Source organism: Pinus tabuliformis, chromosome Q (assembly GCF_031772625.1).
Source record: "Pinus tabuliformis cultivar Carrire ecotype Pingquan chromosome Q, CPIR1, whole genome shotgun sequence".
NCBI classification, from domain to species: domain Eukaryota; kingdom Viridiplantae; phylum Streptophyta; class Pinopsida; order Pinales; family Pinaceae; genus Pinus; species Pinus tabuliformis.
This window is the reverse complement of record NC_142296.1, coordinates 1,141,688,554-1,141,701,137: the sequence shown is the minus strand read 5'-3', so window position 1 is coordinate 1,141,701,137 and position 12,584 is coordinate 1,141,688,554. Positions and strand designations below refer to the sequence as shown.

The 12,584-nt window shown below is 37.8% G+C and overlaps 1 protein-coding gene across 6 annotated transcripts in view; it reads right to left on the bottom strand.

The window, feature by feature from the left end:
- The window catches only part of DET1 (light-mediated development protein 1 / deetiolated1 (DET1)), a 362,730-nt gene that overhangs the window by 215,442 nt on the left and 134,704 nt on the right, over positions 1–12,584 (bottom strand). For all 6 annotated transcript variants that reach the window (XM_089385889.1, XM_089385891.1, XM_089385892.1 and 3 more), the window contains 5 exons: positions 7,438–7,611; positions 3,959–4,024; positions 3,673–3,729; positions 3,329–3,409; positions 3,049–3,228 (listed from right to left, as the gene is read on the bottom strand). In XM_089385889.1, the coding sequence (XP_089242015.1) occupies positions 3,049–3,228; positions 3,329–3,409; positions 3,673–3,729; positions 3,959–4,024; positions 7,438–7,611 (558 nt within the window). The remainder of the gene's footprint in view (positions 1–3,048; positions 3,229–3,328; positions 3,410–3,672; positions 3,730–3,958; positions 4,025–7,437; positions 7,612–12,584) is intronic.

Sequence of the window (12,584 nt, the reverse complement as noted above, 5' to 3'; positions counted from 1 at the left end):
TGGAATCTCTATAAGAAGAATTTTATGCGGATTTTCCTCTCCAAGAGGGAGAGGTTTTGGCCCTGGCAGAATGCCAACTTATTGTGTTCTTGTATCTTTGTTATGGTAGCTATTTAATGATTAAAAGAAGACACACTAATGTTAACAAGCTAAGCATTAATAGTTATCATGTAAAGAAGAATCTCATTAACCCCGTGCCCTAGATTATTCAACAAAAATTCCCCTTCTCGAAACTTCAACCTATGTTCTTGTATAATATACAAAAAAACAAAAATGCATCCCTTCTCATGATTATACCATTATCAATTCTAGTTACAGCTAGCTTTACACTTGTCAAACTGAGTAGCAACTTTGTGATCACTATTTGTTTTCAAAGCAATTCCTTCTAGGAAACAAATGCAGGCAAGCCTGACTGTTTCTAGAAACTTCTACATGTGTTCTTGCATATAATATTAAACCAAAATTTATCAATATTTGTATAATTTTATGTATCAATTCCAATTGCAGATAATTTCTCATCTGTTAGGCCAAAAGTAACATTTGGTACTATTACCGCTTTGTTTAGCGGATTGCCAAAGATGGTACAATCCACTATGGTCAGCACACGCAAGGTAAAGACCCACTGTCACCGTGACCTTAACCTGCTCTCTTTAAGCCCTAACTCCTACCAAAAGGCTAAGAAAAGCTTCCCAGATAATTGCTTCAGCCAACCAAGAAAGAGCAGTGCCTTCGAATGGATCTGGAGTCTGAATGGAGGAATTTATGTTGTTTCCCTGTTTAACTATAAGGATGGATCTGCATAAACATGTTAGCAAAACAACATACAAATACACTAAAGCTTGTTAATGTTGACCAATAGATAAGAGACCTTAGTGCTTCCAAAATATGATTTAACTTTTAAATAATATTCTGGTTAGTGATATTTTTGAATTAATTACTTTGTCCTATTTATCAGAATTATAGATTTAGCAGCAAAGTTTGTAACAGCAAGCTTAATACTAAAAATACTCTGAAAATATATCATGAAAGTACTTGATTTTAGTCTACTCTGAAAAATCTAATAACAAATGTGAAAATATTTAAGTTATAAGTTGGTCTATTGGCAAGCAACAAGCTGATTGCGCTTTATATTAACACAGAGACCTGGGTTCAAAACCCCCCAAGTGGGTGTAAATAAGGCCAGGTGCAAGTCCTGGGTGACTTTGACAGCAGAGATATGCCCCTCATATCATGGCAGCATAATCAAAGAGATACTATAAGAAGAATTTCTCAAAACAAATGCATGTGATAAATATTTTTTTCAAAGCAATGACTTCTACAAAACAAATGCAGGCAGGACCAACCATCGGCATGCTGCCATGTATGGACATGCTGGAGAACAAGCTACTGCTGGTTTATACTTGTTTAACAAATAAGCCAATTGCAACAAATTAAAAGCATGATGATGATTATTGGGGACTAGATTTCAGATCAATGTTGCAAAAACTGTCCAAGGCAATAACTTGGTGAGATCTGGATTTTAAGTCGTAAAAATCAGGAAAATTTTGAAAACTAAGAACAAGAAATCATAATAAATAATCCTAATGGGCTATCTCAAGTCATTGAGTGCTCTGAATTATAAGCAGGAGGTATCCATGTCAAGTTCCGAGCTGACTCCCTTAATGTACTTGATATTGTCGGTCTCACTCAATGTCCCTGCCAGGTCAAGGGTAGTAAGTTTACTGTTAAAATTGGCAACTAGGGCCAAACTCCATGTGGGTCACCTCATTTATGGCAGCTGATATTTTTCCTAGATTTCTCTTGTCGAGAGGTGTAGGATTGATCTAAAGATCATCCAATTCCGACAAGTATTTATGGAGATATGAATTTATTTGTATTTACTTGACAAACTGTCAAGGTCGGTCAGAAGTTAAATGTGTGGCACACATGCCCAGTGAAGCATATAAATACAAGAGAGGTTGATTCATTTTCTCATCATCTCATCTCACTCATTTTTCTCTCTCTCTCCTTAGCTTTGGGTTATACAAGGAGCAGCTCACACGTGGGAAGGAGGAGGATGCATTAAGGCAAGGAGGACATTGAAAGGAGGACGCAGAAGCTGTTGAAGGTCTCTTTGACCTGCATTGACCAAGTGTTAACTCATCAAGGGTGTGGTTTTGGTGTGGCCGCCTCTCCTAGGCAGGCCGCAGATTTTGGCACAAAAATCGAGGCAATCCGTCCACAGGTTTGAACAGCATTGACTGCCCTAGTTTTGGGCAGCTGGTTGACTTCAGTCAACAACAGTTTGACTGTGTTTTTGGGGTTGTTCAAGGGCTGTTTTTTCAGGCTGTTCAAGGGCTAGTTGACCGGAAATTGACCAAGCATATTGGAGGTCAATTTCAACTCGTTTGACCAAGTTTGACTTTGCTGATTTAGGGTTTGCTGCTGCTAATATAAAATTACAGAATTCTGATTTTGTACTATTTCTCTCTGCTGAACTATTGAAAATAAAAGAAGATTTGATCAAAGGGTTTCCCCGCATTGGGGTTTGCCCCTGGCTAGCCGCCACATCTTGTGTTTCTTGTCTTGGCTTGTTTTCTGTTGATCATTTAATGTTCTATCTGCACTTTACTTCATGTATATGTGATTGCTAACCTGTGGCTAATAAGAACAAAAGAAGTAAACTGCTCTAAGTATAGAACATACCATAATTTAACATTTACCCAACCTACTTTACATTAGGTATGATCCTCAAAATGAAGGGAAGTGTCCAGGATTTCTTGGGGATCTATATTCCAAGAAAAAAATCATAATAAATTAAAATAATTGGCAAAAAATTGGCAAAAAACAAACAATCAATCTTTTTGAATCACCATTTAATCAGCAAATCCATTCATGCTGATTCAGATACCTTAAAGAAGCTATGGAAAAGAACGACTACTATGGCATTCTTGTCATAAGCTCCTCTCCTTTATGATAGGAAAAATAAAGGATACAGAATAAGATGACAAGGATTTAAAAAATGAAAACAGGCTAAGAGAATTTCTCATTGCATGTTTGAAGAGATACCTGTAAATAACTACTAGTTTTGCTTTCAATGCATGCAGCCTTTTGCTTTCTTAATTGCTCTCTTGCATGGATATTATTGTTGTACGAAGATATAAACCTTGTGTACAAGGGATACTGTGATGGTGCACGGAATTCATCGCAATACTGCTCCAACAAGCAAAATAACTCCTCTGAATTATTCTGCAGTGGTATTTAACCAAAGATGTCACAATGAAAACTTGCAACTAGAAAGTTTAGAATGCACTCCAAGGAGATAAGTGAACAGAAAAGGAGTATTTGCCTGGTAAAAAGCAAGTAGTTCAGTCGTCTCTATATTGTATACAGCAAAAAATGCAGTCTGACAATCTGAGGTTCTTGACATCTGGCATCACAAGCAAGTAAATAAGAAGTATGAAACTAATACTGATCTTAAACATACAAGAACAGCCAAACTGTGTCATATAACACAGTTAATGCATAACAAAAGTGCTATAGTCTTGAGTCCTGTGTAACATCTGCCAGAACTTCATATAAGCATTTATTTCATTTTCCTTGTGAAGGAAACAACTCTACATGTAAAATAAACATGAGTATAAAGTTATACCCATAAAACAAATGTTAAATTGATTAGAAAGAAAATCTCACCCCACCATCTACACTACCAAACTTGATAAGAAGATGATGGCGGTCTAAGAATTGTGCCTGTTTCATCAGAAAAAAAAATTATTATGATACTTAATGATGAACTGAATATAGTAATAGAAGCATCGGGAAGACAAAATAGAATAATATAATCAGCCATCACCCATTTGATTAATAATTTATCAGATCTATTTTGTGTCAAGAAAAATGATTACTTTTCCAAATACCCATTCAGATGCCATGGCAATCATTCAGCATATCAAGTTAAATAATAAAGAAAAACTCTTACCTTCCACATTACAAGGTCAATATAATGCTGGAAATGATAATAGAACCTCTTCAAATGCTTAGCCCTCTGAAGTCATGACAACATGTTTTTATAAAACTCCAGCTTCTTCAGAAAAAGAATCATTTAACAACTAAAAGTAATATTAAATATCAAGATTATACTATTGCCAAGCATGAAGAAATCCTCAGATGGGCAGTGAAGTCTGATATCCGCAATATTCACAGTAAGCTAATTAGTAATTGCTGAAAATATGGGCAACATTTTATTTACTGTTATGTCAATTTACATATGCTTTTGCCAGCTAACTGTTATATCAATTTACAGATGCTTTTTCCAGCTAAAAATAGATCATGGAATCAAGGAATGGGTTTGTATTAAATACTAAAACCGGTGCCATGATTTCACCTCTTTGAGATTGAATCCTCTTCTTTTTTAGGAACTTTCAGAAGCAAAAGAAAAATAATTGTACAAATTGAACCTTCATCAAATGATAGGAAGAAATACCGCTAGCAATGTGCACAAGAAATCAAAATTGATCAATAAGTGTAGAAAAATTTGAGTACAGATTAAATCAAAGACAATGACTAATGCACCTACAAAACAAAAGGAACTATGAAAGAAATGAAGGAAAAGGATATCAAAACAAGGCCAAGGCCCTAAACACAAAGATAGCCAAAGTTCAATTCCTCATAAGAGAAACAAGATAGCAGGATTACGAGATAATCAAGGGATGAAAGTTGCACAGACCACATGAGGGAAAACAGTCACTTGGGATTTGACGGGAGTCACATGAGGTTCAGGCCATCTAAGGGCCCGGGCCCATAACAGTACAATAAGGAGGAGGAGCGCGCATGGTCAACCAAATCCAGTCCTCTTTGAGGGGAGCCAAAACCCCATATTAATATACTTATCACATGATTTGAATTTTAATATTTAAACTCTTCCATAAAATAACATCCTGATTTGTTGGCTAATGATGAACCGCCACATCACCTCTTTTTAGGGACATTGACCACAACAAAGGGGGTTTGACCTTCCGAAAGGCATATCTTGCGAACAGTGAGGAGCAAGGAAGCATGCCACATAACGTTGGAATCGGTAGGACGAGGAGAATCAAATAAAGGTGGCCGTGCAAGCCAATAAGTTGACCTACATCCTCAAAATCTTCAATAAGTGCAGGGATACTAGGGTTTCCTACCATCCTTCCAGGGCTGCTTGTCCATTGAAATTTTCCATTGATGTAATTTATGACATGTATTAAGAGCATTCCAGAACCGACGTTAGCATCAATGACAACACCATTCAACATTTCAAACAAATTCGATCCTAGTTGGACGAATTTCAAATCAAATCAGAACTGGATTGGGAACCCGAACTTGAAGGCAAATAAATTCGGCAATAACTGCATGAGTTCATTGAAATTCGACCCCAGCAAAGTATAAAATTAAAAAATAATAATAATAAATAGAAAACCCTAGCCACCCATTCCACCTGATTTTCATTTCACCGTGTTTTGAGAGAGATTTCAATTTAGATTTCTCTCTAGCATGCGCCGACTCTCAGGGCCAACGTCAATTTTCTTACTCCGGTGTCTGCCCAACATCAACACCAACGCCCAATGCCTCCATCGCCGCTCAATCCATATTCATATCCAAGCATGGATTGAGGGTTAGCTCACACGAATCGAGGGATAGGGTTGGTAGATCCTAATTTGCACCAGCACACAAATACTTAATAAGTTGAGTCTCTTTCCTCATTACAGATTTTAATGTGATAGATGGAAACCTACATAAACACCTTAAAGGCAATAATTTAGATCATACTTTTATAAATAAAACTTTATTTTGCTCAGAAGAGTTTTAAGTTTCATGCAAAGTTATATCCAAAAAAATACAAAGATAAAATAACAAAAAGAAGTTTTTTTTTATAGAATAAACAGAAGCAAATGTTTTAGACTCTAGTACAATAAACAGAAGCAAACGGATCCAATGAATATAATTGGAAAACAATGAATTTTATGAAATTGTTTTTAAATTTTAAAAGTTTTTAAAATATATGTTTAAATTTTTGTTTATGGTATATGTGTTTAATCATAACTATATATATATATATATATATATATATATATATATATATATATATAATATCATTGAAATTTTCACTCAATTTTTGTTGAACTTCAAGGTTGTCGAACTCGAATTCTGGTTCAGACCAGGTAACTTAGGTGAACAGTGGTTCACATGGGAGTGGTATCTCTGTGGAACACTCAGACTCTTAGCAATCTCTGATTATGTCATTGAAGCTGCAAATTCATACCAACCTGCAATATGATATCCCTAGGGATGGATAAGACAACAACCAAAAATAATGCAATTTGACAAAAAATTGAAAACCATTGATGACTCATGGGATGACGATAACAAAATGCCCATTGACAAAACCTAAATGTCATCAAGCACCTACCCATTTCCTATCCATATTCAAAAGCTCAAATAGAGACATGGTTAAAACTTAACATACCAATCTTATCCAGACTTTCAACTATGACAACAATTCAGCTCCAAATTAGGCCTTCGTGGCACTTGACATCAAATCAAAACCTGAATCTATATGCAAAAGGGAGATTTCTAACCTACTACTTTCAAACAACCATAAAACCTGGTACTGCTTATATGCTTTATGAGAAAAAGTTATTTTTTAATAATAAAAGAAAATAAAATGAGGCTTTTCATGCTCATGTGTCTCTTATTAAAATGTTAACCAAATGTGTACCATGGTCATTTCCAAATTATCCTGTCCATAGCAAAATGCAAGCATAGAACGTCCAACTACAGCTCAATGAAGCATATTCATCATTACACCTTGACACATTGCACCATAGACAATCAGCAGGAAAGGCTGGATAGAAGTAGATAACCAAAAGAAAACGACTTTGAAAGACAAAAGGTAGATATTCCTACCAAGACCACCCCACAGACATATAGGACAAAATCTTAAGATCGAAGGAGAAGCCTCAAGACTAGTTTAGTTTCTCTCTTCAAGGGGCAAAAAGAGTGCTGCAAAAATAAAGGTGGTATACAAGAAAACAATAATCATTACCACAAGAGGCATAAAAAATGCTACAGTTCTTGGTTTTCCTTGATAAATTTGTTTAACTTTGTTAAGTTAGAACTTCAAATCCTTTTGCCTAATGGAAAATTCCAACATTTTGTTTATTGTTGATCTTGTGAGTAATACAAACTTAACTTTAGGTTTTCCTGCTCAGAGACGTTCAACTTGTATAATTTTTCTATTCAAATTTCATGCAGTTATATGATGATAAGTCCATGACATTCACATGCAATTATATATCATAGTTTACTCTTTTTGCAAATCAATGAAACATCCATCCACAATATACTAAGGCCATTATAGACTATTGCTATGAGATCGTTAGAAGGTACACAGAATTCAAATGTGGGAAAGCTCAACTAACGCACCAGCACAGGATCTATATCATTGTTCCATATCCTTCGAAAAATAAACGAAAGTAAGCGTTGCTTGATACCACCTAAAAATGTGCCACACTGGATTTGTTGACTTTGCTGAATTCCATTTTCAGCCTGGTCTGATGATGCTTCTTGATCTGTATCATTTACTCGATTGGAACTTCTCTACACATGGAAAAGAAACATCTCATAGGTATTATACACACGTTAAAATAATTTATCAGTTATATCTTATATAATGCCAAAAGTATAAACTAAGATGCATTTCAATTTAGATGATTCAAATTCAACTCCTACCAAGTCTATAAATAAACAATACATGCATTTGCAAATCAATATTCCTAGAGAATAGTTTCCTTATTAATGCAAGTTTATGCTCAAAAGTTGTATTGGTTTTCATCAAACAGAAGTTCCTTCAATGAAATGAGAAAAAGGAATACTGGAATTATTATTTTCATATGTTATCTTTTAAGACATATAACTTGGTCATCTATAATAGTTTCTGAAATATCGTTTCACACATTCCATACATGATACAAGCAATGCTTAGTTTTGCTACCCACCATTTTGTGGGTGATATCCATAGGAGAAAATTTTCTCCAAGATGGTCCTTAGCCGGCAACCAGCAGCCCCTTGCAGGCTGCAGCCACCAACTAGCTCATTGTGCCATTTCTCCGCCACCTAAGCCAACCATGTGGTCCCTCACCCATCTGTCATAATTGTATGTTTGAAGGTGGGCCTCCCGAACCTAAAGGTATGCCTTGTCATTTGGTAATTGAGTATTGTAGTTTGCTTATCATGGATACTTCTGGGCATGGATTAATGGGGGGATTCGGCGGAAAGAGTGGGCTAGGTCTGTGCTTCTGTCCCCTAGACCTCTTTTGGATGTTACCCTTGGATCTTAGTCCTGTGGGATCTCCTTTATTGACCATTGGGTTTTAGGGTGGTACTACATGGGAAACCCTGATTTTGGTTGCGTGGTCCCACTTCCCCATCCACATATATCACTCCCCTTCTGTTTATTATAACCCCATCCATGATCTTTCCCACTTGGGTCCACATAGGGTTAGCCTCCCCTTCCCCTTGCCCACACCTTGGATCGGGATTGGAGCGATGCCTCGAAGGTTGATGCAGTTGAAAAGAAAATTAAAAGCATAATTGGCCACATTCAACAGAAAAATGTACCACAAAATTCAAAATATCATCCGAACAAACATATTTAGCACGTGGGCAAAAGCCAATGCATGAGCTCTACCCCATACCCATGGCCATCACCCTAGTTCCATAGGCCCTAGATGAGCCTCCTTTATCATTTAGGAACCCATGATTGTCCCAAGCCCTGGTGGGCAATGAACCGCCCAACCTTAAAAGGGGTATATACTGCTATACCTTACACATCATACTCTTATCCTTGAGCCTCGAGCAGTTAATCAAAGAAAAATCATAAAAGGCAAAAGGCAGATAAAGAAAGGTGGAAAAATCAAGGCCAAGGCACCTCATGCACCATGATTGCTCCCTCCTATTACCCACCATTTTGTGGGTGATATCCATAGGAAAACAAAATTCTCCAAGATGGCCCTCAGCCGACAGCCAACAGCCCCTCGCAGCGACCAACTAGCTCATTGTCCCACTTCTCTGCCACTTGAGCCAACCATGTGGTCCCTCACCCATCTATCATGATCGCATCTTTGTGTTGGGAATCACAATTGTCATTAGACCAAAACCTGTAGGTGTTAGTTAAAGATCGCATCGCCAAAGATAAGGATCCACAAGAGGTGGTTAGTCCATGGTGCAAAACACACGGGGAGTGCTGGTTTATCCAATGCCAACAATCACCCCCCCCCAACCTGAGCCAAAATATATAGTGTATTGCTTATGTGAAAAGGAAGGTCGGTTGGTTTCATGAGCCAACCTTGAAGCTGTCTTATAATTTTAGGAGTATTTTATAAATTTTATCATGGTTTCGAGCCATCGAATAGGAGAATAGGAAGGGGACTTTCTTTCTTTTTTTTGGTATAGGAAATTTAGGATCAAAAGTTTCAAGATTGTGTCAAATAAATAGAGATAGAAGTTACAACCCTTTTTTATTATTGTATTTTTTGTATCAAGTAAATGGGAGTTTTGGAATTTTGGATTTAGAATTAGGGTTAGGATTTTCATTAAAGGATTAGTCTACGGTTTGATAGAGCTAGGGTTTTTAATAGGACATGGATATTAGGGGTATTAGGGTTAGGTTTTTATGTTAGATTCTTCAACCAATGTTAGATTAGGGCTTTCAGGTAATTAGGGTTAGGGCATTATTAGGGTTTTAGCCATCTTCAACAATGCCATATTGACATCAATGACAACTTTGACCAACAATCTCCCCCTTTGTCACTGATAGCAACATTCTCGCCCTTTCAACATTCTCTCCCCCTTTGACATCAATGGCAAATGGGGTGTCCCAACATCGCCTTTTTCCATCAAGTGCTCCCCCTGTAATGTTTTTTCTTATCATGTAGGTCCCTTTTATCATTTTCATGCAACTCCCCTTGTCATCATGCCTTCCTTAATTGTTGATTTGGGGTAGCATCGGATGTGCTCTAGCCATGAAAATTGGTGGAGAGGCTAAAGCACATGAGATCTCCAAGACCCAGAAATGGTTTGGGCAGATTCTAACCAATTTGGGAGATATTAAAATAATTAATATTTTTAATGGAGTTCCTAACTTCCTAAGTCTAAACTTAGGAAAAATAAAATATTAATGGGTTGTAATATAAAACCGGGTTAGAAGGTTCCAAAAGTCATGGATCAAGCCAAATCTAATCTTAGTTGTTGATTAGAGATTTAATCTCGGTCGTTGAAGGACCAACAAGAAAAGTATAAGATGAGGCTTGAGGGTCAATTAGAGAAGACAGTGAGGGACACCAGTCAGTTCGATTTCTGGAGCAGGGTTAGCTGAGAAATTCGAACTAGTGGTCTGGAGAGCAACAGGAGGTAGCAAGTACAAAATAGAGAGTCATGATCAGCACCAGAAGATCAGTGTAGAGGCAGCAGGAGACTGCGCATTCACTAGAGGGCCTGCGTGGATGATGCAGAGAGGCCCAGGGCTGACGCAAACAAGCAAGGGTTGACATAAAGTGTTTGGGAGCTACGCAGAGGTCAACCAAGCTGACGTTGGGACTGGGAGAAGTGCTGGAGAATTTTTCTCTCTACTGGGTAAGCCAGTTTGGCACCCTGTTGTACGAAAGAATTGTTGAATAATAAAATCCTCCCTTGTTGCACCGGTTTTCCAGTTTTTCTGGGGATTGTTGTCCAAAATAGCTGTGTCGATGTGTTGATTCTTGTGCATGTGTTTATTTCTGAATTATGGTGTGATATCTACAACAAAATTTATTTTAATGTTTATTGAAGGAATTTCATAGATAACTTATTGAAAATAAGTAGGCAAAGTAAATCAGATGTTGCAGTGATAGAATTTTCACATGGTATCAGAGCAAGTAATCAGAGACAGGAAGGGAAAATCAATTATGGGTCGAGACCATGATGCGGAGGCATCCACGTCAGGAGACTCACACATATTTTAAGAAATCTGCACAAGAGAAAGTGATTTCGATTTCTCTATGTTGGCTTCCAGGCTGGAAGAAGAAGTGGCTTGTATGACTAGTTTTGCATCATCAAAAGTAGGGTATATAGATAGTGGAACCTCTTGGCATATGACGGGAATCAGAGAATGTTTCTCAGATTATCGAGAAGAGAATATGAACTTTCAAATCACCATGGGGAACAAGGCAAAGTGTACTCCAGTAGGGAGGGGTACCATAGTTTTTCAAACAGAATCGAGAGAATGGTTTCGTGCTACCAATGTGCTGCATGTACCAGGATTGGGGATGAACTTACTTTCTGTGTCGCAACTTCAAGGAAAGGGCTATGACGTCTTCTTCATCAAGGAGAAAGTATACATCAAACACCCGAGCTGGAAAAGGGAAGTGCAGATCGGGATCAAAAGTAACAAGTTGTACAGATTACAACTAGAATCACCAATGGCACTAATAGGCAGTCATGGAGACAAGGACTTGAAAGAACTATAGCATAGAAGAATGGGACATTTGCACCATGGGTCTCTGAGAATTCTCAGGAGCTCTGTAACAGGAGTTCCGGATCTTAGTACAGAACGAGATGATGTATGCAGAGGATGTTCTCTAGGAAAGTATGCCAACGCAACATTTCCTAGAAGTAAAAACAGGCTAAGAGTGTACTAGGATTGATACACTCAGATATCTGTGGACCTATGTCCACTAAAGCTTTGAGTGGTGCCGAGTACTTCCTTACCTTCATTAATGATCACTCAAGGAAAACTTGGATTTATTTTCTGAAAACCAAGGACTAGGTTTTTTGTCGATTCAAAGAGTTCAAGGCTCTGGTGGAAAATCTGACTAGGAAGAAAATAAAAGTTTTGTGCTCAGATAATGGTGGAGAGTATGTCGATAAGGACTTCACTGATTTTTGCGCTAAGGAGGGCATCAGAAGAGAGTGGACAGCTCCTTACAATCTGGAGCATAATGGAGTAGCAGAAAGGAAGAACATGACTATTGTAGAAGCAGTTAGGGCCATGATGTATGATCAGGATATGCCAAAATTCCTGTGGGCAGAAGCATGCAACACAGCAGTCTATGTTCAGAATAGGACTCCTCATCGGGCGTTGGGCAAGATTACTCCAGAGAAAGTTTTCACAGGGAAGACACCTGAAGTCAGTCATTTCAGGATATTTGGGAGTTTAGCATATTGCCACGTACCCGAGGAAAAGAGGAAAAAGCTGGATCAAACTGCGGAAAAAAGGATATCTAGTGGGATATAGCGAGAACGCTAAGGTACATAGAGTCTATCTTCCAGGGAGCATGAAGGTAGTGGTTCGATGAGATGTGAAGTTCATGGAGGACAGGGCTTTCAGAAAATCTTGTGAGATGCCTTTCAAGGAGCAGTCAAAAGAAGAGTCGTTGGTTAAACCTCTTCAACCAACGGAAGTAAAGAATTCTTCCTCGGATCAAGAAGATTCACAGGATGAGGAGGAGCTAACAGAAGCACCTGCTAGCAGAGGAAGAACTAGCAGGGAACTTCGTCAAATTCTGCGAGATGCAGAGGACTTCATCAGTGCACCA